Genomic DNA, 24,600 nt, shown 5'->3' with positions numbered 1-24,600 from the left:
ACAGGTGGCCTGTGAGCCTAATATAAAACTTCCGGCTTAGTAAAGTGGTTTTGGAGTCTTATGCTTATTGGAAGTTTCCTTCTGCTTTCTTGTTAGCTTTACCCATCTCTCTCTCTCTCCCTCCCCCCCCTCCCTCCCCCCTCCCTTCCCCCTCCCTCCCCTCCTCCCCCCTCCCTCCCTCCCTCTCTTTTTACATTTAAGGTATGTTTATTAACTGTAGTGTGTTAAAACTTCTGATTTCAGAAATAATTTCTATTTTAATTTTTACTTATTAAGGTATGTTTCCGTATCCCCCCATTGCCCCCCTCCCCCCACTCATACCCTCACTCTACTGGTGTCTGTGTTCACTGGTTAGGCTTATATGCATACATGTAAGTCCTTTGGTTGACATCCCCCCCCCCCCCCCCCCCCCGGGGTCTCTTGATGGTCTCTTTAGTCCCCTTCCAGGGTTTTCTAGGAGCGTGCTGGAGGCTGTCAGAATATAAGGAGTTAAACCACAGTGAACTTGGGGAGAATGATTAAACAGTGATTAAGTGATACTTTAACTTCTGTTTGTAGAGGAGAAATGGAAATCATCAAGAAAAAAGTTTGTGATTTTGACTGAAGTCATCTTGCCTTTTTTGGCCAAGACTTCCTGCTTTTATTCGGGTTTATTTTTAGCTGCAAGGTGAACTCCCCCACACCCTTCTTTACTGATGTCCATCTTTGTCTTTACTCATAATTTCTCTCTCCCCCTCTCCTTCTCTTTCTTCTCCCCCTTCCTCTCCTTCTCCCTCCCTCTCTCCCTTCCTCTGCCTGTTTCCTCTCCATTCCATGTTGTTTTAATTGGTCTAGGGGTCCTCAAACTTTTTAAAGTGGGGGCCAGATCACGGTCCCTCAGAGAGCTGGAGGGCCGGACTATATGAACTACTAATTCCTACTGTAACACCTCGGCTGCACTCACTGCCCAAAAAACCTGGCGGGCCGGATCAGACTCCTCTGCAGGCCGCAGTTTGAAGACCCCTGAAACCAGTTCCACTCAGAACAGAGTTGGTGTAGGACTTGGCCGCCTCCAAGGGCACATGCCCAGGTTATAGGCTTGATCTCCAGTGGGGGACATGCAGGAGGCAGCCGATCAATGATTATCTCTCATCACTTATGTCTCTATCTCTCTCTCCCTTCTCCCTTCCTCTCTGAAATCAATAAAATATATATATATTTAAAGTTAAAGATAGAGTTGCCACATGACCCAGCACTTCCACTAAGTACTTATGGAAGTGAAAATGTATATCTATACAAACTTGTTCATAAATACTCATAGCAGCATTATTCATAATAGCTCAAAAGTGGAAACAGCACAAATATCCACCAACTGACAAATGAATTAACAAAATGAGGCATATCCATACAGTGGAATATTTTTCAGCAATTAAAAGAATTAATTAATTGTATGGTATGTGAAATGAATTCAGTAAGTCTGTTTTAAAAAATTAGGGTGATTGTATATATGAATAGCATTTTGTCAGTTTGTACTTGGCCTTTTATCCTGCCACCATGAATCTTGAAGTTTGAGCATCACTACCTTAAGCACTGGGCAGGTTATTATGCCTCAAAGACTCGATTTAGATTTATAATCAGTTCTTGCAGAATAATTGATGGTACTTTGTATTGGGTACTCTTGCAAGTTGAATGCTCTGACGTTGAAATCTTTCTGAGTCTTAAGTGTGACCCCCTGCGTCCTAACCCTAGTTCTTATTTATCCTCTCAACTGTGTCTCTCTAGAATAGATTATTTATGTTTTAGGTTCCAGCTCCAACAAGAACCTCGTGTCTTTCATTTTTTACATTTTTCCTCCAGGCTATTGATCTTGCTTTGACACATTCTTCCTGGGAGATTTGTAGATAGTAGCTGGAGGAGCCTTGGGAGGTGCCTGCCCCAGAGGATTGACTAAAATAGCGATTTTCAGCCTTTTTCATCTCATGGCACACAAACTAATTACTAAAATTCTGTGGCACACCAAAAAAAAAAAAAAAATAAAATAAATTTTTTTTTTGCCCATTTAACAACAACAAAAAAAGGTATAATTTTGATTCATTTACACTGGATGGCTGTTGTGTTGGCTGTTGTCATTTTCTTATTTGACAGTCTAAGGGTTAGTGACCCTGACAAAATGTCAGATATTGTATGTTTTAAAAATTCTTGCAGCACACTGGTGTGTCTCTTACAGCACACTGGTTAAAAATTGCTGCACTGAAAGAATGAATTGCCTGGAAGGGGCTTAGGCCTGTGTTGGCAGGAAGAGATGACTCATTTTTCATCAAAGGAATTTCAAAGAAAAAATGATGACAGGATGATGTCAACGGAACAGGTGGAAACAGGAACCTTGACTGTGGCACTGGAGGGAGGTGTTGAGTAGTATGGTTGCTTGGACAGTCAGAATGATTGACTATCATAAATCACAAGAAAATGTTTTTTAGTTTCTTCCTCATAAGCCCTGGTAGGCAGTGCTGTTCATGTGCTTTCAGAGCACATGGTCAAGCCTGAGCATGTTTTGGGTGTACTGTGTTTGTACCTGCGTGAGCCAGCCCTGGACTTCTTCCACATGCAGTGTGGCGTGTGCAGCTTCCTGCACTCTGTTCATCGGCTCCATGCCTAGCAGGGTCTATGTCTTGGAATTGAAGTCTGTGTCATGGTGGCTTGAGGTGTGGAATGTCCCCCTGATTTATTAAGATACAGGAATTTGCCTAGATATCAGAAGGTAAAATCTCAGCTACTTGACTTTATTGCATAAGTACTCTGGTTCCCTCTAGTGTTTAGTAAGAGTTGGATCTTTGCTTCAACCTCAATTAAGTGTTATTTCTTCTTTGAATGGGGGTCCTCTGTGGGGTGTACACACACACACACACACACACACACACACATACATATGGATGAAGCGGATAAGTGAGGAAAACTTACAGTCAGGAGGAGGGATAGTTAAGTTTTGGTATCTTTTCATATGGCAAAGCACTAAGTTGATTGGATATACAAGTTTGGTATCTTTTCATATGGCAAAGCACTAAGTTGATTGGATATACAGGCTCCCATTTATCCTACATAATAAAAGGCTAATATGCAAATAGACCGAACAGCAGAACAACCGATCGCTATGACATGTGCTGAGTATCAGGGGGTGTGCTGAGTATCAGGGGGTGTGCGGGCGTCGGCTACTGCAGGATGGTGGAGCAGGTGAAGGGGGGGCGCCAGTTGCTGTCATTGGGGCAAGCCTCTTGTGGTTACTGAAAATTCTTTGCTTCTGCACACCTGCTGCCAGTGGCTGGCGCAGTCTCCAATCGCTCCTGGCCCTCAATGGGGGTGAGCGTCGCCAGCAGGGGCAAGTGGCAGCTGCCATCCCAATCGCCCCTGAGGGCTTCTCCACTGCTGCTCGCACCCACTGCTGGCGCAGGCCCCAATAGCTCCGCACGGGCAGTAGGTGTGAGCGGGGCTGACGCTGTCAGCGTGTGGGGGCGGTGGGAGTGGAGCGGGGCTGCCGGCAGACAGGGGACTGGTGGGGGCGTGTGGCCCGAGATGCCGGGCGGGGGTGCGGAGGATGGGCCCAGACCACCCCTGTGCCCACAGCAGCCACACAGTTCAAGATGCACGAATTCATGTACTGGGCTCTTAGTAGTAAGAGAGTGCTCCTGGTCACCTCTATGCCTTAGCACTACCAGAGCCTGTGTGCTTGTAAGTTTGGAGGCTAAAGCAGCAGTTTATAAAAAGGTTAGAGAGAGGTTATTTATTATTATCACACTGCCTCAGATTCGGGTCTCTTAAGGAATATCCGGGGAAAGATAGCATAGCATTATCATTTAAAAAAATATATATTTTATTGATTCTTTTACAGAGAGGAAGGGAGAGGGATAGAGTCAGAAACATAGACGATAGAGAAACATCGATCAGCTGCGCCCCCGCCCCCCCATACCCCCCCTCGCCCCCGCACACCCAAGGTACATGCCCTTGACCAGAATCCAACCTGGGACCCTTCAGTCCTCAGGCTGATGCTCTATCCACTGAGCTAACCGGTTTCAGCAGCATTATCATTTTAATGGAGATAGGTAACACAGCACATCACCAGAAGCAGAAGATATCGCCTCTCTTTAACCTGTTAACCGAGTGGGACGGATAAATATGTCAAACGTAAACAATATCGGGAACGGGTAGGACGTATGAATACGTCCTGGAAATATATGTTGTGCCCTGAGAGGGACGGTATATATATTTTTTAATCTTTATAATTGTTTGTAAAGGTCATAATTTTTTATTTGATGTTTCCATTTTTTGTTGGTATACTTTTCTATTTTTTTGTAATTTTGTATTTTCCTTTGTGCTTTATATATAAATAAATGAAAAAAATATCATTTATTTTAATTAAGTATAAATAAAAAATAATAATAATATGAAATTACGTTCTCCGGGCATGACGTACTGACACGTCCTAGTGAAAGAGTACGTGCCCATTACAGGTTGCGTAATTAAAAAGGGAACTCCCCGGTTAACAGGTTAAGCTATATCATAAGCAAGAAGAAAAATAAAAAATAAATAAAAATCTTGAAATTGGAATGGGAGGGAGGAAAGCTTTGCTTAGTACTTGGTACTGTCTTCAATTGTTGCATCCTTCAGGCTGATCATGAGGTGTTTTTTTTGGACGATGCTACCAGGTGCACTGTGGGGTTAACACTGATCTTTGGAGTAGGGTAAGGAGGCACTGGGTCAGATAACTTGTTTCTTAGAGACGGGGGCTGGACTTCCCTGGGCTTTAGTTAGCAGTATTTCTCCTCCCTGCTAGCTCTGCTTTTTCCTGTACATCTTCATGAAACAAATCATCAGAGGAGACTTTTTAACCTGAAGTGCCAAAGGACCAGGGAAATGTTCTCCTGGGTGGTTTGGGAGCCCCTTTGGGGTAATCTGTGATGACGAGTTTCAGAGTTACCACCTGATTTACTGAGTCAGTGAGTCTGAGCCTGAATGCATTATTTGTACCTGCCCCATAATTTATTCAGCTCCTTTCTCTCTTTGGTTATGAGGTAAAGGCGAAAAGGAGAAATACTCCCATTGGCCAATGAACCAGAATGTTAAAGGGATTCATGTGGGGAATGAATTCCAAATAACTTATTTATTTTTTTTGATGCGGAAGAAGAACTCCTTTTTAGATAGCCCATTATCATCTATAGGAGAATATCCAAACTCGTACTGTCATTTCAGACCTTCCATAATCCAGTCCATATTTCTATAGAATTATTTTTGTCAACATTATATTCTTATTTTTAAAGATCAAATATTACTTGAAGCTTGTAACAAAAATAATCCTCTGGTCTCTCTCTCACTACCTAAGAACTGCTTCCAAGTCATTTGACTGTTTCTTTTAAAATTTTCTACTTCATTTCTTAAATATATTAGTGATTCTTGATTTTTCAGTTTTATAAATTATCTATTGTTGTTCTACTACAAAAGATTAGGTTTCAGTTCTTTCATCCCTGCCCCCTAAACATATACCCATGGAACTCTAAAACAACTCTTAAGTATGTTGAAATATATCATTCTTTTGGTTCAATATATTTTTTTGAGACACTCCCCAGGAGATGTCTGTTCTCCAACTCTAGCCTTTAATAAATCTGTCATTTGGGGCTTCCCTTCAACATCACACTGGGAAATTCCTTCACCTCTCTGTTGGATCCCATGTTTCCTAGGCCTTATGCTGTTATTTTTCTTGATTTACTCCATCTTTTTATTGGACTATACTATATTAGAGTAGCTTCCTGAGAAGAGATACATGAGCGATGAATATTTTTGAGATGTTGCTAATCTGAAAATGTCTTTATTCTAACTGTTCGTTTAACTAAAGAGTTTGGTTATAGACTTCTAGGTTGCAAATGACTTTCCATCAGAATATATATTGAAGGCGTGCCTCTTCCTAGCTTCCAGTGTTGCTATTGAGAAGTTCAATGCCATTCTGATGCTTGACTTTTGTTTGTGACCTTGTTTTGGGAAGGTAGATTTTAGGATTTTATTTTTATCCCCAGTATTCTGAAACATTATGATGACCTACATTGTGAGGATCTGTTTACATTTGCTGAATTGAGTTTTCAATGGGTCTTTTTTATTTGAAAACACCTCTTTATTTATTACTTAATTCTTTGATATACTTTTTTCTCTTTCTGGTACCTCTATTATTTGGTTATTGGACTTCTTTGGTTGTTCCTCTAGTTTTTCTCCCTCTACATTTTCTCTCTCTCTATTTGCTCTAATTATGGTAAAGATCCTCAGCTCTGTCTTCCAACTCTTTAGATTTAAGTATTATTTTTGCTATCATATTATTTTATTATGTTTTTGTTTTTTTTCCCTTATTCTCAGAATATCCCCCCCCCCCCTTTTTTTTTATGCTACTTGTTTTTGTTTTGTGGCAATATTGCCTGTTAGGGCTCTCTGAGGATATTAATTACAGTCCCCTCAATGGTTTCCTTTGCATCCAGTATTTTTTGTTTCGAGCTTCTCTGTTCCTTCATTTTGGTTTTTGTCTTTCATATTAGAGATTCACTTAAAATGTCTAATGTTTCTTGGTCTTCATATTTAAGAGTTGGGCCCTAAAAAGCTGATTGGTGAGACTTGTTATGCTCTTATTGAATAGGACTAGGTAGGGGAGGTCCATTTCCACAGAGAAGAATGGCTAGTCTTCTGTCTGGGGCCTCGTAAGCCTGTCACCCATAGCTCTGGGGTTTCCAAGCAGGGCCATGGGGCACGAGGGTGGGGCTTGTTGTTCATTATGTCAAATTTCACCTAATATCCTGGGCTTCAGTAAGGCACCTCCCGTCTGACCTTATGAGGGTCTGAAGACTTTCCACCAGTTTCACCCTGTAGCTTTCCTTCCCTCCCTCAAGCCTTCAGAGTTCCTGGTGCTTCAGTTTCTGAGCCTTTTCTGGAGTCCTGCAGCACCTTGTTTCCCACAGACACTTAGCAATAAGAGAAAGTGGAACTTAAATTAGTAATCATTTATTCACTCACCAGTTTATCAAACTTTTGTTGATATTTTTTATTCTTTTTGTGCCATTTTTATTCCTTTGCTGTCATTTCCTGCTGTTTCTGACCCCTCAGACATGAATCTCTGGAGTGGTCGAGGGAGAAAGTTGAAGTATTGCTATTGTCTGTTTAGGATTTGTTGGATATCAAGTGTGCAAGACACTCTTAAAGAAAGCTAGGTTCTATCCTTTTCCTCATCCCCTACTCTGGACACTTGAGGGTAGATGGGCAGATACTTAAGAGGCTGTTGCCTTCCCTTGAGATTTGATTTTCATTAGGGTTTTGCCTCATAATATGAGGCTGAGTGATGGAAGATGGTCTGATACTGGGGTTGGCTTACAGTCTCCTCTGGACAAAGCTGTTGCTAGACAATGAATCTATGATGGAATGAACCATAACCAACCTCTAGAGTGGATTGGGCTCTGCCTCATGCCCATCACCTTTGTTTTGATCCAAAATAGAAATTGTTGTCCCCAGATTTTAGAGTCAGGGTTTATTACTTCTTGGTGTATCTGCCTTAGCCTGTTTTTGTATTGCCACCTGGCTGCCATTAGAGGGATTTCACTATAGCTCTCTGAGTTCCTGCAGGGAGTTGAGAGGAACTATCCCTGTGTTCTTTTCCCTTAAAACTGTTACCCAGATTTCCTTTTATGACTGGTTAAGTCAGAGGCAGCTGGTGGGATGCATGGGGGAAGCATTACTCACCAGACACACACAGTGGTCACTACTGCTGGCCTAGAGTCTGGGCTGAGCTGAGAATGAGTCAGCTCTGGGAATGGAAAGATTGCAAGGAATGGGGGTTAGAGGTTGTCTGCCAGTGACTGCTTCTCCTGTGGCTGCTCTTTTCTCTCTAAGCACTCATCACAGAGCTGGGAATACTGGGATCCAGTAGGCCAACCAACTTTGTGGTGACATAATGTTTCCTATGAAAGGAATGAGCTGACTGGACTTAATATTGTTGCCTTCAGTGTTATGGGTGTATATGGATTTTGAGGCAAGCTTGAGCTTGTATAATGAGAGTTCTATGTGCGAGAGTTTCACTGGAATAAAAGCAATCACAGCATCTTTTTGTCTTGGCTAGAAAACTCAGTCTTCTGTATCTATCTTTGTCCAGTAGAGGTCACTGGGGGTTTAAGCTCTAAGTGAGAGAAGCTCACTGATCTTATGGAAGACCAATCAGATTCCTTGTCTTTATTGTGGCATATTTGTGCATTTAAAAAATGTTAGATCAGAAACAAAAGATGTGAATTTATATTAAGTACTGCTAAGTTTGGCTGACTTACTGATTTTTCTATTTTTTAATGGAGAGAGTGAAACATCAGTGTGAGAGAGAAACATGGATTGTTTGCCTCCCATATGCACCTTGACTGGGGATCAAACCTGCAACCTTTAGGTGTATGGGAGATATTCCAATGATCTGAGCCTCCTGGCCAGGGATTTTCTTTTTCTTTTTTTAGATTTAGGGCTAATGCCAGGATCTGGAAAACTGGCTCACAATCTAAAATTAGCTCTTTGGGGGAAAAAAAGCTCTTTGTGTACAAAGCTTGGTTTCCATGGCTAAATAGTTTTTAAGTTGATCTCTTTCATCTATGCTTATGTTGGCCTGGACTCTTTTTCTGAATCTCAAATGTAGCTACCTATTGGCATTCTGAAGCCTGCCAGGTTACCTCACTGTTGAGCTTCTGATCCCTTCGTCAGCGCATGCCCCTTCCTGCCCTCTTGTATTCAAGGAGCCTCAGGGTAGCTAAAGGTGATCATGTGTTTCTTAGCCAGACCACATTAAGAGATGTGTTCTCAGTGAGACAATTTTTTTTTTTTTTTAATTTGGAAGAACATTTAAAAATGCATGTAGGCTGGATGGCAGTAAGATGCTAACTTTCACTGTGCATTCACTTAGAATGAGAGATGATTCGAGACAACAATAACCTTGGCAAAATTTAGAAGCAATATCCATAGACAGGGCTTCTTTTCCTGTATCTTCTCCATTTACTTCAGATAACTGACTATCAGACTTTCCTGGAAAAGGTTTAATAGTTAGATTTTACTATTTTGTTAGGGAGAAATGGTCAGAATACAAAAAAAAAGGGATTATATTAAATAGTACTATGGATGTTCTAAATATTCTTGTCCTTTCTCTTTTTGAAGCAATGCCATTGAAGCCCAGTTTGATTTATTCATTGATTTGGTGACTTGGAGCTACTAAATAACACACACTTTATCTTTTTGTTCTTTTTTTATTTATTTCAGAGAGGAAGGGAGAGGGAGAGAGAGATAGAAACATGGGTGATGAGAGAGAATCATCAGTCAGCTGCCTCCTGCACACACTCCACTGGGGATCGAGCCTGCAACCTGGGCACATGCCCCAGACTGGAATCGAACCTGGGACCGCCAGTCCGCAGCCGATGTTGTATCTACTGAGCCAAACCAGCTAGGACCATGGACGGCAAACTTCAGCTCGTGAGCCACATGAGGCTCTTTGGCCCCTTGAGTGTGGCTCTTCCACAAAATACCGCGGCCTGGGCGAGTCTATTTTGAAGAAGTGGTATTAGAAGAAGTTTAAATTTTAAAAAATTTGACTCTCAAAAGAAATTTCAATCGTATTGTTGATATGTGGCTTTGTTGACTAATGAGTTTGCCAACCACTGAGCTAGGGCAATACACACTTTATCTTGATTTACCCACTAAAGAGGACTTGCTGCTCAGCTAGGGCATAAATGCTCTAGTGAGTAACAATAACAGTAGTTAACGAGTTAACTGTGGGCCAGATAGTCCATGCCTTTTCTCACTTAATCCTCACTGATCACGGTGACGTGGTAATTTTATTGTCCTCTCCTTTTACAGATGAGGAATTGAGGATTAAAGAGATTTAGTAATTGGTTCAAAGACACAGCTAGAAACTGTGAAGTCAGAATATGAATCTAGGTTTGACTAACAAATTACGTATATCACATTTAGAGTCCTGTACAGAGAGAGAGAGAGAGAGAGGCACCAGATTTTAGGGTCAGTTTTCTAAGTGCTGTACCAGAGCTTTTCCCACTTTACTTTCTACCTTTACTTTTTTCTTTTCTTTTTCCAGGGTAAGAGCCTCAATTATTGAGCTGGACAGAAAGGCCCCCCAGAGTTTAGATATTGAGCAGACTTGTATCTGGAGAGATTTCTAATAGTGGAATTTCTAATCATAAATTGTTATTTCTCTAACTCCAACGAAAATCAAAATTTATACTTGTGTTCTTGGAATTACTTTTCTCATAAACTCCCAGGTGGATTTGGAAGTTCAGTGTTAAAAGCAGCTCACTCAGCTCTTTGTTAGTATATGTGGCCTATCTAGAGGAGACGATGAGTAATCACTGCCAGGTGGTTTTATAGACACTTGCTCTCTGGTGTATGCTTTTGTGGTCAAAATATGTAAATTCCTAAGAACTGCTTATATTCTGGGGAACGTGTGGGTTTATTTACCAAGTTTTGCTCTTATTTGTTTTTATTTCTTTTCTAAATCTTTATTGTTGAAAGTATTACATAGGTCCCCATTCTCCTCCTCCCCTATTAACCCCCTTTTGCCCGCCCCTGCCCACCTGCCCCAGACTTACAGCACCCTATTGTCTGTGTCTATGGATTACGCAAGGTCTTTGGTTGATTACCTCTTACCCACCCATCCTTCCTCACTTTTCTTCTGAGATTCTACACTCTGTTCTATGCTTCCATGTCTCTGCATTTTTGCTCTTTTTAGTATGTTCTCTTCTTACACTCCTGGCTCTCACAGTGTTCTTGTTCATTACTAATCCATTAATTCATCTATCTATCCATCCATCTATTCATCCACTCACCCACTGCTCATTCCACAAATTGTTATTATAGAAGGAAAGGTTTACTTCTAACTGGAATAGAGGGAGTCTATCCCAAGGAAAATTGACCTTCAGCTGGTCCATAGGTATGGAATTTTGACGTGGAGATGGGTAAATGAGGGACATATTGTACATTCCAGGGTAAATGAGGAAATATTGTAAAGCTGGAGAGTTTTGGACTTAATTTGCTGACGGTGGGTAATGAAAAGTTTTAGAATGAAATTACAAATGATTGTCTATTGAGCATTTAAGATGTACAGTTACCATGCATGTTTCAGGATGAATCTCACAGTGGATGAGGACAGGATTGGCAGGTTGGAGACTGGGATTAGGTAATTTAGATTAGATACATTTTTAGTTTACCAATGTTTGTATATTGTATTTAGATTATACAATAATATAGTATTTGGAATAGTATTTAGAGGTCTTTGTGGTCAGATGTGGTTTGCTGCTCCTCCAAATAATAATAATAGTAGCCAATAAGTATTGGGCATATATTGTGTGCCAAGCACTAAGCAGTTTAAATGCATGCACTCATTTAATCCTCACTGCAACTATACAAGACAGGTACTATTATAATAATCATTTTTGCGGATGAGGAAATTGAGGTTCTGTGAAGTTAAGTAATTCACTGAAAGTTGCTAATGTGACATATAGTAGAATCTGGATTTGAACCTAGGCAGTCTGGCTTCAGGTTGATCTTGTAATTATCATACTTCCATTGAATAGAATGCTCATGGCATCTAGGCTACTGAGCAAGAAATTTGGGAGCTTTTTCTAACTTTATTGTATTTAGTAACACTTTGGTATGTAGAAGATTTTAAAAAGGAATTCTAGGCCTTTGCCATGTTTATTAATTGTCTCAGTCCTACATTGCTAACCATTAAAGACAGGAGTCCTGATGTCTTCTAGTTAGCGTCTGTGAAGTCCACATCCTCTGCCTAGCTATAGTTATGTCTACTGGATTTATGGGAGGAGAAAGAGGACAAGAGCTCAGGGCCAGCCTGTGATGCCTGGATCCTGCCCTTTCCAGAAGCCAAGATTTCCCATCCTATAAGATATATGCACCGGGACCGGTTTGGCTCAATGGATAGAGCGTCGGCTTGGGGACTGAAGGGTCCCGGGTTCAATTCCGGTCAAGGGCATGTACCTTGGTTGCGGGCATATCCCCAGTAGGGGGTGTGCAAGAGGCAGCTGATTGATGACTCTCTCTCATCGATGTTTCTAACTCTCTATCTCTCTCCCTTCCTCTCTGTACAAAATCAATAAAATATATTTAAAAAAATATGCTAGTCTCTCTACCAAAGTTTTAGTCACATATATGTGGTTTTAAAATATGATTAAAATTATAATGTAACTTAAAAAAGTTTCTCTTTATAAGCATTATTTTTCTAGATTTCAGAAATTTTAATTGTGATGGGTCTTAAAATTTTTTAATTTTAATTTTTTCTCTTTATTGATTAAGGTTAATACATGTGTCCTTATCCCTCTAATGCCCCCCAACCTCCCACTCATGTTCTCACTCCCCTGGTGTCTGTGTCCATTGGTTAGGCTTATATGCATGCATACAAGTCCTTTGGTTGAGGGTCTCAAATTTTTAGTCAATATCTGAAGTTGTGTGCCAATATGCTACTACATGTGCTATTTTGAGACTAAGTGTAACATCATGGCAGTTTGAATAAAACAGCGTCACTTCTCACGGGGTTGCTTTCTTCCTGGTCATAGACATGAAAGTGATTCTGGGGTATTGCCTTATTTTGAGATTTCTTGTGGGTAATGGTTGTGGGTAACTGTCCTAAATTCTTGTTAGTGAAGTAATCTTAAAGAGAGGCAGGTCTAAAATCTTAACAAAGTTCAGAGTCTTGCTTCTACAAGGTTTCTTTGATGGTTTAGGGCCCTGCCCATTGGCTGTTAGCTAGGGATACCCCAAGGGGTGCTAAATATGACTTTAAATGGCCCATTCTTTGTATAATAAATGATCTCTAAAAAGAAACTAGTCACTCCCTCCTGCCAGTCTCTAACCACTTCCTGTAAACGATAGCACACAGATCCGTTTTAGTTTTGCCAAGTGAAAAATTTTCTTTCTTTCTTCAACAAACACACATACACGTACTCACAAAGGGTAGAAACAAACATCTTACCCGTCATATGTAGAAAATGGTGTATCCAAGGTATAGGATGCTATCTAATCAAGATCTTATCAAGAGTAAATTTTTGGGTACCTTTCATTGTATTTTCTAATAATAACAGATTTAGAATGTATCTTGATATTTGAGTGCTTTGTCCTTCTTTGCCTAGGTATTTTTGAATGACACAAGCATGCTAAATTATTTTCTAATTCAGACACTTTTACAGTGGCATCTGGTAACAGAATAAGGCAGAGAAATGACTTCCACTTTGGGAAATGAAAATATTGTGAATAAGATTGCAAAAAGACAATTGTACAATGGTAATAGAGCTAGCACTATAATGTTTGTGTTGAACTTGAGAATCTTTTCTTAGAGCCGGGTGGAGCTATGCACAGATTAAGTTTTGTAAAGAGCAAGTTTCCCAAACATAAGTATCTAAAATTATTTAACTTAAAGTTAGTGTACTTATTTTGCCAAAACGTTTTAGCAAAGGGAGGCAGTGTGGTAAAATATATTGACTTGAAATCAGACAGATATAAGTTCAGATGTCTGTTCATCATCTTACTTATTTTGTGACTTTGGACAGAATAACTTGAATTTTCTGAGCCTCAAGTTCTTGATTTCTAAAATGGGGATATTTTAAGGTACATTATCAGAATTAAAGAAGTAGCAAATGTGAAAGTGCTTTCTAGTAGCTGCTCAATAAATGTTAGTAAATTATATTATTAGTATAGTATGTAATAATAATTGACCTTCCAAACATGCCCATCTTCTTTTACTGGCACAGCCCCAGAGCTTCTCCACAGTAAGGGGTGTGTATTATTGTTGTGGTGTCCATTGTGTCTGGCATAATGCTCCATGTCTTTAAATTGAATGAATGAATGAAATGCTCTGTTTCACAAGACAGCCCAGAGGGAGCTCCAGTTTAGTATCCATTGGATTGCACTATAAATTTTTCTTCTCTAGTGCTTATTCCTTTCAGCAAACACTGTATTATATATATTTCACATGTCAAGAAAAACTCTCTTTTGACCCTACATCCTTCTCTCTGCTCCCTGTTACAGCAAAATTCCTTGCAAAAGTTGTTTTTGTTGTCACTAATTTCTTCCCATTCTTTTTTTTTTACATTGTTTTAAAAAATATATATATTTTATTGATTTCTTACAGAGAGGAAGAGAGAGGGATAGAGAGTTAGAAATATCGATTGGAGAGAATCATCGATCAGCTGCCCCCTGCACACTTGATGTGCCCGCAACCAAGGTACATGCCCTTGACCGGAATCAAACCCGGGACTCTTCAGTCCACAGACCGACGCTCTATCCACTGAGCCAAACCAGTTTTGGCTTAGAATTGTTTTTAATTGAGGTATAATTGACATATAACATTATATTAGTTTTAGGTGTATAACATAATGATTTGGTATTTATAGCCATTGTGAAATGATCACCACAATAAGTCTAGTTAACATCTGTCATTTTACATAGTTAATACAACTTGTTTTCTGGTGATGAGCACTTTTAAGATCTACTCTCTTTGCAACTTTCACACGTGTAATTCAGCATTATTAACTACAGTCACCAGGTTGTATTTGGCATCCCCATGAATCCCATTCTCGCTTGAATCACTCCAGTCCGGCCTTGCTCTGCCATGCCATCAAAACTGCCCTACGTAAATTCACTGGTGACCTCCACATTGCTAAATTCAGTGGTCAGTTCTCAATCTCATCATGACACATTAGCGGCTTTGATATGGTTAATTACTACTTTAAAAATATTTCTTTTTTTTTATAAATATAGTTTATAGCTATTATCATTTCTCAGCTACCAATTTTGGCTTGGGTCGTTGTAATGACATTATAACTAGTTTCCCTGTGTCTGCTTTTGCTTCTTAATAGTCTGTTAATATAGCAGTAAGAGTGATCCTTTTAAAACCCAAGTTAAGTCATGTCACTCTCTCGCACTAAGCCCTTCAAAGGTTTCTCATTTCACTTAGAACAAAAGCCAATGTTTACAAATGGCCTATACAGCCTTAGGTGATCTGGCCTGAGATCTCCTGACACTCTTCCCTTCTTTCTTTTAGCTCCAGCCATTCTAGTTTCCTCCATGTTCCCAGAACACACCAAACCTGCTTTAGCGTTAGAGACTTTGCACTTGTTCTTTTCTTTAGCTCATACTTTCTCTAGCTAGCCATATGACTTGTTTACTCTTGTTCTGTAGGTCTCTGCCCAAATGTCAACTTATCAGAGAAGTCTTCCCTGATCACAATATACATAAAACTGTAAACTTTCCCCTCTGACCCTCCTTTCTTCTCTTCATCTCCCTTAGTATTCTCCATAGCATTTATGTGACAAACTATATATTTACTCATGTTTTTTACATGTCTTGCCTTATTCTGCTGTAAGTACATAAGCTCTGGAAGAGCTTTGCTTTGTTCACGGTGTCCCCAGTACCTAGAACAGGGCCTTGCACATAGTACACAATAAATATTCAATGAATGAAATGTAGGTTAGAACAAAATTGTAGATGAATGCTGAAACCGGTTTGGCTCAGTGAATAGAGCGTCTGCGGACTGAAAGGTCCCAGGTTCAATTCCGGTCAAGGGCGTGTACCTTGGTTGTGGGCACATCCCTGGTAGGGGGTGTGCAGGAGGCAGCTGATCGGTGTTTTTCTCTCTCATCGATGTTTCTAGCTCTCTATCTCTCTCCCTTTCTCTCTGTAAAAAATCAATAAAATATATTTTTAAAAATTGTAGATGAGCTGAAACCGGTTTGGTTCAGTGGTAGAGCGTCAGTCTGTGGACTGAAAGGTCCCAGGTTCGATTCTGGTCAGGGGCAGGTACGTTTGTGGCTGGCAGATCCCCGGTAGGGGGTGTGCAAGAGGCAGCTGGTCAATGTTTCTCTCTCATCGACGTTTCTAGCTCTCTATCTCTCTCCCTTCCTCTCTGTAAAAAAATCAATAAAAATATATTTTTAAAAATTGTAGATGATCTTGATGCCAGATTAAAACATTCATATTTATTAGTTTTTTCATATGCTAATCTAGTTAGCAGATTGTTCAAATCTAAAACACTTCCTTTTATTTTTTTAAATTTAACTATACAAATATTAAAACAGTTTGCATTTTCTGAAGCATATTTATATGCCATAGTGCAAAAGGCACCATACAAGCAAAGAGCAAGTTTATTAAAAGATGAGGCTCTAACTCTTCCCTGAGTGAAGGGTACGGGCGTGGGTGTCACAGAGGGTGTTAGATGTACTCTCGGCTGTTGGACCTTCTCTCGCTCGTATGCTGTGTGACCACATTCATTTTGTAAAGTGTCTCCTCAGAGAAAAGTAGACGAGGAGAGGGACAGTGACATTGTGAGAACTTTGCATATTTAACTTGGGCTGTGCAGACTTCTTAGGTTCTTTCCAGCTTTTAAATGGGCTTATTAGGTCTGTTGATGTATAATTTGTGTACAGTAAAACTCATCCTCCTGGGCATACAGTTCAGTGAGTTTTTTTTAATTTTAAATATATATTTTATTGATTTTTTACAGAGAATAAGAGAGGGATAGAGAGTTAGAAACATCGATGAGAGAGAATCATCGATCAGCTGCCTCTTGCACACCCCCTACTGGGTATGTGCCCGCAACCAAGGTACATGCCCTTGACCGGAATTGAACCCTGGAACTTACAGTCCGCAGGCTGACGCTCTATCCATTGAGCCAAACCGGTTTCGGCAGTTCAATGAGTTTTGACAAATGTTTGCAGTCATGGAACCATCATCACAACCACCAGCATATAGAACATTTCCATCACCCCTAAAGTTCCTGCCTTCCTTTGTAGTCAATTCCATTCCCTCATCCCCAGCCCCTGGCAACCACTTACTGATTTCTGTCCCTATAATTTTGCTTTTCTAGAACGTCTATAAATGGAATCATACAGTATGTAGCCATTGGTGTTTGGCCTCTGTCATGTAGCATAATGCTTTAGCGATTCACCCATGCTGTTGTGTATATGAGTAGTTCGTTCCTTTTTGTTGCTGAGTTGTATTCCATTGTATGGTTGCACCACAATTGGGTAAGTTCAACAGTTGGTGGACATTTGGATTGTTAGCAGTCTTTAGTTATTTCTAGGAAAGGTGCTATAAACATTCACATCTTTGTGTGGACACATGTTTTCATGTTTGGGGGCTAGATACCTAGGAGTGATATTGTTTGGTCCTCTGGTGTGTGTATGCCTACCTTTATAAGAACCTGCTAAACTAGAGTGGTTGTGCCAGTTTACACCGCCACCAGCTATGTGAGAGTTCCAGCTGCTTCATATCCTTGGCAAGACTTGATGTTGTCATGCTTTGTAATTTTAGTCATTTTAGTAGGTGTCTAAAGTTGCTTGCTACAGTGCCCATATCAAGTTTCCATTCATCAGCAGGCCCTAGTATTGTAGAAGGCATCGTTTTTTTGCTGTCACTGAGTGTTCTGATATCCCCTTGGACAGGTAGTACAAATCAGGTGGGTTTTTGTTCTCCTTGCTCGTCTTTCTCGTGCCGTGACGTCAGGTCTGTTCCATGGACTTTCTCTGTCTGCGATCCTCTCTGCAGTGGCCCCTTGCCGCCTCCTGGGCTGTGGGTGTGGAAGAGTTGCCCTCCGACTGTGCCAGGTTCTTGTGCAGGCCTCTCTGTGCCTTCTTCCTGAAAATGGTTCCCTGGGGCTTCTGGGACTTTTCCTTTCAGCTTCATCTGGAAGTCTGGCATTCCATCCGGGCTGGGAATGGAAGGTGGAGTGTGACCCCCTCCGACACCCTCCCTTCTGGTAGAGGGTCTGAGGTTTGTTTGTTTAAGCTGAACAGAGGATGCCGGAGATAGAGTTTGAGTCAGCTCCACACTGGCTTAGGCTCTCCTTTCACTCTCCTGGTTCCTCCTCCCCTCCCCCGCCCCCTCTGGCCAGTTGTTTCCTGGGCTTCGCCTGAGATACACTGTGAGCGCTAGTCCCTGTCTACCACTGCTGCCGAGGAAGGCAGGCGGGATGGAGGAGAAGCTGCCAGGAAGTTTCTGACACACTGAACTGCCGGCTTCTGCCTCTGCTGATAGCACAGGAAGGACAGCAGTAACCTCAGTAGAAAGGCATTCAGAAGCCTGCACCGAGCTGTGGGCTTGTGGCTAACTCCCTGGAGGAGAAAGGACCGGCCTGGAAAATGCCTCTCTTCGATTCATCTTATTTGCCACCAGCCATCTTTATTTTGACTCATGTTCTTGGGATTGTCGGTGTTCTATACTGGAAGAGATGTGCCAGAGGCAGAGCAGGTAACTGGTATTGAATTATTCTTTAAATCTACGGTGGGGCTTTTGAAGTAGGGATAGATGACGGAAGTCTTACCAGTTACTTTTCTTAAAGGGCCAGTACATCCTTTCATCCGTCAGAGCTGAGTGTGTGTGTAGACCTACTGAGAAAACCGGTCCCAGGGCAGCCCAGTGCCCATTTTAGGATCCACACGCTTTCCTGTTCTATGACGCTGCCTGGCTGGAGGGTGCTGGTTTGATGAGCTGATGTCTGGGCTCGAAGCTGAGGGAAGTGGCAACTATGCTGACTTGTGTCCTTCCTCAGAGAATCAAGCCCTTCCTCTCCTTACTTTCTCAATCTCAAAGTGGTTTGGGGGTCTTTGTTTTTAACCTAAAACATCCATTAACTCTGTCCCCTTCCTCCAGGTTTAGAGGCGGGGAAACTTGTAGGCTTAGAGAAGTTTCTGGATTTGGCGCAGTTTCGGGTGAGAAAAGACAGAAGGGGAAAGGTCAGTGAGGAAGCTGGGTGCGTGTCTTTGCCGAGGGGCATCTTGGAACACCTCCGAGGGTGCCTCTGTTCTCCCCGGTGTGACTGCGCCTGTCCCTTTCCCCTCGGGCAGCTCGTCAGTGTGCTCTGTGTGCCCAAGTCACCCGGTAAATGCAAGGAAGCTAACGGTTCTTTTCCCCAAGGGACTGGGTCCAGATATTAAAAAAATGGTAACAGACCCTTCTTTTCATCCCATAGTGCTATTATTTACATTATATTCCTTTAACTTCTAAACACCCAGCGCTGAGGTGTGCAGTGTTTAGCTGATTCTGTTCCTCCAGAGTTGAAGATTAATAAAGTCTAACTTCTGCTGGAGTACATCCTTGGATCCCAGTGCCTTCATTACTGTCACTGTGATTTGCTTACACTTCCAAGCCAAGTATGGAGATATTGTTGCTTTGTCTCTTACAAGTTAAGATGGAGGTTTGATGACATGACTTAGATTTCTATTAAAAGTTCATGAATGCTTGACAGAATTAGAATTAGATTCAGTCATTCCCCAGTGTCCTTTCCAGTAAGTCCCAGAAAAGTTTTGACTAAATATTCAGATCCCAGTAAGTGTATCAGCAAAAACAGAACATTAGAAATATGTTTGCTTGTGTGGTAGGGTGTTTAAAAAGATATCACCAAATGGCTTTCCTGAAATGTGAACTTGTATTTGAGCATAGAAAGACACGAATAAGTTATTCATCCCCATATATATTTCATACATTATGAGAAAAGAAATATTCAGGTGGAATTGATGCTTTCCTTTCCCTGTGCATTATGGTAATGACATTTCTAAACTGATAATCGCTAATATTAATTAATATTTTAAAAGTTTTCTTCAGTACAGCTGGCATGGCTCAGTGGTTGAGCATCGACCTGTGAACCAGAGGTCATGGTTCAATTACCAATTAGGGCACATGCCCGGGTTGCAGGCTTGATCCTCAGTGTGGGGTGTGCCAGGAGGCAGTCAATCAATGATTCTCATTATTGATGTTTCTATCTCTCTCTCCCTCCCTCTTCCTCTCTGATTTCAATAAAAAATATATTTTAAAAAAGTTTATCTTTAGTGAAGAATTTTCTGTGGAACTTAGGAGTCATAGTCCTATCTTTAAGTGCTTTATTGATCAGTTTTAAAAAAATAGTTCCCTGCAATACCGTGTTTCCCCGAAAATAAGACATCCTCCGAAAATAAGACCTACTTACAGGTTTCCTTCTGAGTAAAATATAAGGCATCCCCCGAAAATAAGGCCCCCCTAGGCTAAACAGGAGAGATTTGGTCCACTGATTCTGAAAGAAATGGAGTCACAAGAAATTCACCAGGAAATTCAGGAATTGGATTGTTATGATGATATTCCAGAAGATGATGACATGATTGTCATTGAATAAATGGGAAAATTCTTGATACTGTAGGATTCACAGTTTGTCTGGTTTGTGTTGACAGCTACCGTACTACCGTACCGTATACAGGTAATAAATTTCCTTTATTTTCATTTAACAATAAATGTGTACCGTATTCTTCTTCATGGAAAAATAAAACATCCCCTGAAAATAAGACCTAGTGCATCTTTGGGAGCAAAAATTAATATAAGACACTGTCTTATTTTCGGGGAAACAGGGTAAAATACAACATAGAAATAAATTAGATGCTAAGGTTGATATAACTGTAATTAATTAATCTCTAATTTCAATCAAAATTACCTGGTTTTATTTGGCTTTAACATAAGTAACATAAATGTGAACCTCTAAAATTGATTTATGCTATTAAATTCTGCAGTTACCTGTTCTATACGTTGCGTTCCATATCAGATTTGTTTGACTAAATGTTCTCTTGTCAGAGTTGAAAACTGCTATCTGGATATTTCTGAGGTTCCTTTAGCACTGTAATTCTAAGATACCCTGTTGTAGTAAGTCCTCACCATTTGTATAGATTTCTTGTTTCTTCCACTCTCAAAGTTGGTAACATCTGCTATTTTGCTCTTAGAGTTGGAAGGTACCTTACCTATTAACTAATCCAGCTTCTTACTTAATTCTACCCTTGTCAGAAATCATTCTTTCCCGGGCCTGTGTGGCTCAGTTGGGTGGAGCATAGTCCCATACACCAGAAGGTGGCAGGTTCGATTCCTGGTCAGGGCACATAAACACATGTTTCCTGTTGGTCCTTGCTTTGTTGAGGCACATATGGGAGGCAATAAATTAGTTTTCTCTCTCACATCAATGTCCTCTCCCCCAACCATTAAAAACATATCCTCTAGTGAGGATTAAAAAACTTGCTTAAAAAAAAAAAGTCGTTCTTCCTTTGCTTGAAGGGCTCTGATTGTTGAACATACATCCTATGATCTATTCATTCTTCTTCATGGAAAAATTCGTAACTGGGGAGTTCTTTTTTAAGCTGAAACTTGCCTCTTTTTTTTTATTATTAAATTATTCTTTGTGTACATATTTTAACATTGCCCCCCTCCCCTTCCTTACATACTCTCCCTCCCCAGAGTTTTGTGTCCATTGGTTGTACTTATATGCATGTATACAAGTCCTTCAGTTGATCTCTTATCTCCCCCAGGTCTCTACCTGCTGTAATTTGACAGTCTACTTGTTGCTTTACTGTCTCTATATCTATCTTTTGGTTCATCAGTTTATAATGTTCTTTATTATCCATAAATGAGTGAGGTGAAACTTGCCTCTTTGTAATTTATGTCCATTAGTGCAAATTTAGTCTAGAGAAGATCAAGTCTATTTTGTCTTCTAAGTATCAGGCTTGCTTATATTTGAAGGCTGTCTTCTTCAGCCTAGGGATTTACCTTTTCATAACTATAGATGGTTTTGTAACTCCTTATCTTTCTGGTATTTCCATTGGTCAGTTAAATTATTTTTGCTCTGAAAATGAGGTGTGTGTGTGTGTGTGTGTGTGTGTGTGTGTGTGTGTATACAGGTAAAGGGAGTGCAGCACTAATCACTGATTACTATTCCTTAGCTTTACTAATCACTGATTACTATTCCTTAGCTTTTCTTAGCTGTCCTTTTTCTAGGGGTTAGGGTCCATTGTGAGGTTTGGGTATATAAATAGATACAAGGCTTTTACAGCCATATTCCCAAGTCACTGTCTCTTCAGCTACAGAAAGACAGTCTGTACGGAAGCCATATAATACTTGTAAGACAGAGCTTAGCATTCAATTAGTATTTAGAATTTTAAACAGTTTTCAATACTGTTTAATACTGTTTCAGCCCTGTCCACACTTGCATTCACATACATTATCTCATTCCCTAGTCTTCCTCCTGTTTTAGTTTGTGTCTTCCATTTTTCATTTTTTCTCTTTAGGACTGTTCAAATAATATCTTTCCCCTATTTTTTCTCCTCCCACAACTACCCCTAATCTGTCTTCTATCTGTAGTTGGAGTGATCTTTCTAGTATACAGAGCTGTCTGTCACTCTCCTGCTTAAAAATTCATCAGTACTTCTCTGCTTTTAAAAGTAAGTTCAAAATCTACAGCATGACCTAAAAGGCTTTTCATGATCTGCCCCGGCCTTCTTCTCTAGTTTCATTTCCTGTCTTGGCCTTACAAGCAGCTAGTTAGTAGTCCATCATCATTTTAAAGCTTGTAGATCTCTATCTGAAATGCCTGTATCCTCTTTTCAACTGGACACCTTGATGCTTGTCCTGCAAGGGAAGTAGTTGCCACCTCTGAAAGCCTTCCTTGACTGAAGTAAGATTTCCTTCTGTGCTTCAGTTGCACTGTTAGTACTTCTTCAAACCTGTGTTGTCATCTTCCTTAGCTTGTCTCTCTCCCCCCATTAATTAGATTATATTAGACTGAACGATCTTCAAGAACAGGGACTCTTAGTCACTTCAGTTTCTCAAGTGTTTGAGACAAAAGAGATGTCGGTAAATTGTTACCTGAACTAATAAATAAAGGAATTAAGGTAGCATTAGATATAAACTGTAGCAATTTAACCATGTCATGTCCTGTTCATCTTTGTATTTATAGGGCATGGCTTAGCTAGAGTATGGCCTAAGGAGGTGTTCATTATAGGTTAATTGAAGGATATAGAGTTGCCCTGTGTTTTAGTTTATTAATATCTCACATTGTGATAGTATAAACAGGAAAGGAACTTTATAGTTACTTGAAAAGAACATTTGCGATTTTGTCTGTTTGCAAAAAGACAAAATTTTTCCTTTCTTTGGGTCTTGTTTTCTTTTTCTTTTTTTAAAATATATTTTATTGATTTTTACAGAGAGGAAGGGAGAGGGATAGAGAGTTAGAAACATTGATAAAGAGAAACATCAATCAGTTTCCTCCTGCACATCCCCTACTAGGTACATGCCCTTGACCAGAATTGAACCTGGGACCCCTCAGTACAAAGGCCGATGCTTTATCCACTGAGCCAAACCTGTCAGGGCGAGTCTTGTTTTCTTTATCTGTAAAACAAAAGGTTTGGACAATCCAACCTCTCTCTCTCTCCCTCCCCTCTCTCTGTTAATTCTCACCTGAGAATATTTTTCTCATTGATTTTTTTTAAAAGTAGCTCCATCACACTGTTGAGTCGTTAAACTTAAGATCATTTATAAAATGGCTAAACCCTGTGCATGAATTGTTGTCATTCCTCCAGAGACTGCTGTGCGTTTGGTTTTCTTAAACTTCTGCATGAGGCTTTAGGTATCGTACGTATTTAAATTTTGTCCTGTGAGATTTGGTGTAGCTTTTTGAGACTGCTTTTAATTTTTATTTCTCCATTTATAACATGAGCTGAGCATTTTCCATTTGTATTAGCTAAAAATTGGTTAAGCTTATAATAGTTCTACTCAATAAATAGGTGACATATATTGAATATATATTTGCTCAAATAACTAAAGCATTTGATGTTTTAATGAAGATAGAATTTTTGTTTTTTTCTTTCCCTAGCTATTTTTTTCTTTTCTAGATTTGTGCCATGTGGTAGAAAGACCACTAAACTTGGAGCCAGAAGTCCTGGCTCTTCTGCTTACTACCGTGTGATGCTAGACAGGTCACTTAGTTCCTTGGGACTTCAAATTTCCAATCTGTATGAGAAGAGAAAAGGGTCTCTGATTTTCTGTGATTCTGGTAGTGTGATCATCTGGCTTATGCTTGAATGTGGTATGGAATTGTGGCTGAGAGCAGGTTGAGAGTCTGGGGTTAGACTGCCTGTGTGTTCAACCCAGTTCTTGCCTTTACAGACAGAGTAACATTAATCTGTTGGGTCCTCTGTTTTATCTGTAAAATGAGGTTAATAATACTGCATGGTTGTTTTGAGTTTCAGCACATGGAAAGGACTGTATAATTGTTTGCTATCATTATTATAATTTATTTTTACTAAAGATATCACTGAAGTCCTAACTGGTTTGGCTCAGTGGATAGAGTGTCTACCTGCTGACTGAAGAGTCCTGGGTTTGATTCTGGTCAAGGGCACATGCCCAGGTTTTGGGCTTGATTCCTAGTAGGAGGTAGCTGATCAGTGATTCTCTCTCATCATTGATGTTTTTGACTTCCCCTTTCTCTCTCCCATTCTCTTTGAAATCAATTTTAAAAAATTCTTTTAAAAACAAAGGATATCACTGAAGACAGTACTTTCTTTGAGGCTGTCAGGACAAAATAAGTGCTTGTCTTTACCATTGGGAACTAAGAAATGAAATAGAAGCCAATGAGGGATTATAAAAAAGTTAGTGATGTGTTATATGAATCATTATGTTACATTAGAAGGAGAAGCTTCTGCATCAGCTTTAATATTCTTAACTAGTGGGTGATTTTGGCATTTTAGGAAATAAATATATCACTTTAATTTTCTGAGTGAC

General features: G+C 40.1%; 1 protein-coding gene across 8 annotated transcripts in view; it reads left to right on the top strand.

Annotated features, from left to right (window-relative positions):
- MACF1 (microtubule actin crosslinking factor 1) overlaps positions 1-24,600 on the top strand; it is a 332,073-nt gene that overhangs the window by 82,408 nt on the left and 225,065 nt on the right. The window contains exon 1 of one of the 8 annotated variants that reach the window (XM_045584820.1): positions 18,028-18,285. The exons of the other annotated variants lie outside the window; for them this stretch is intronic. Within the exon in view, the coding sequence (XP_045440776.1) occupies positions 18,177-18,285 (109 nt within the window). The 5' untranslated portion in view covers positions 18,028-18,176. Of the gene's footprint in view, positions 1-18,027; positions 18,286-24,600 lie in introns of those variants that run through there. 8 annotated transcript variants of the gene reach the window in all.

The sequence above is a fragment of the Pipistrellus kuhlii genome, unplaced genomic scaffold (genome assembly GCF_014108245.1).
Source record: "Pipistrellus kuhlii isolate mPipKuh1 unplaced genomic scaffold, mPipKuh1.p scaffold_m20_p_2, whole genome shotgun sequence".
Taxonomy (NCBI): Eukaryota; Metazoa; Chordata; class Mammalia; order Chiroptera; family Vespertilionidae; genus Pipistrellus; species Pipistrellus kuhlii.
The sequence above is the reverse complement of the archived record's forward strand: the minus strand, read 5'-3'. Positions and strand labels throughout refer to the sequence as shown.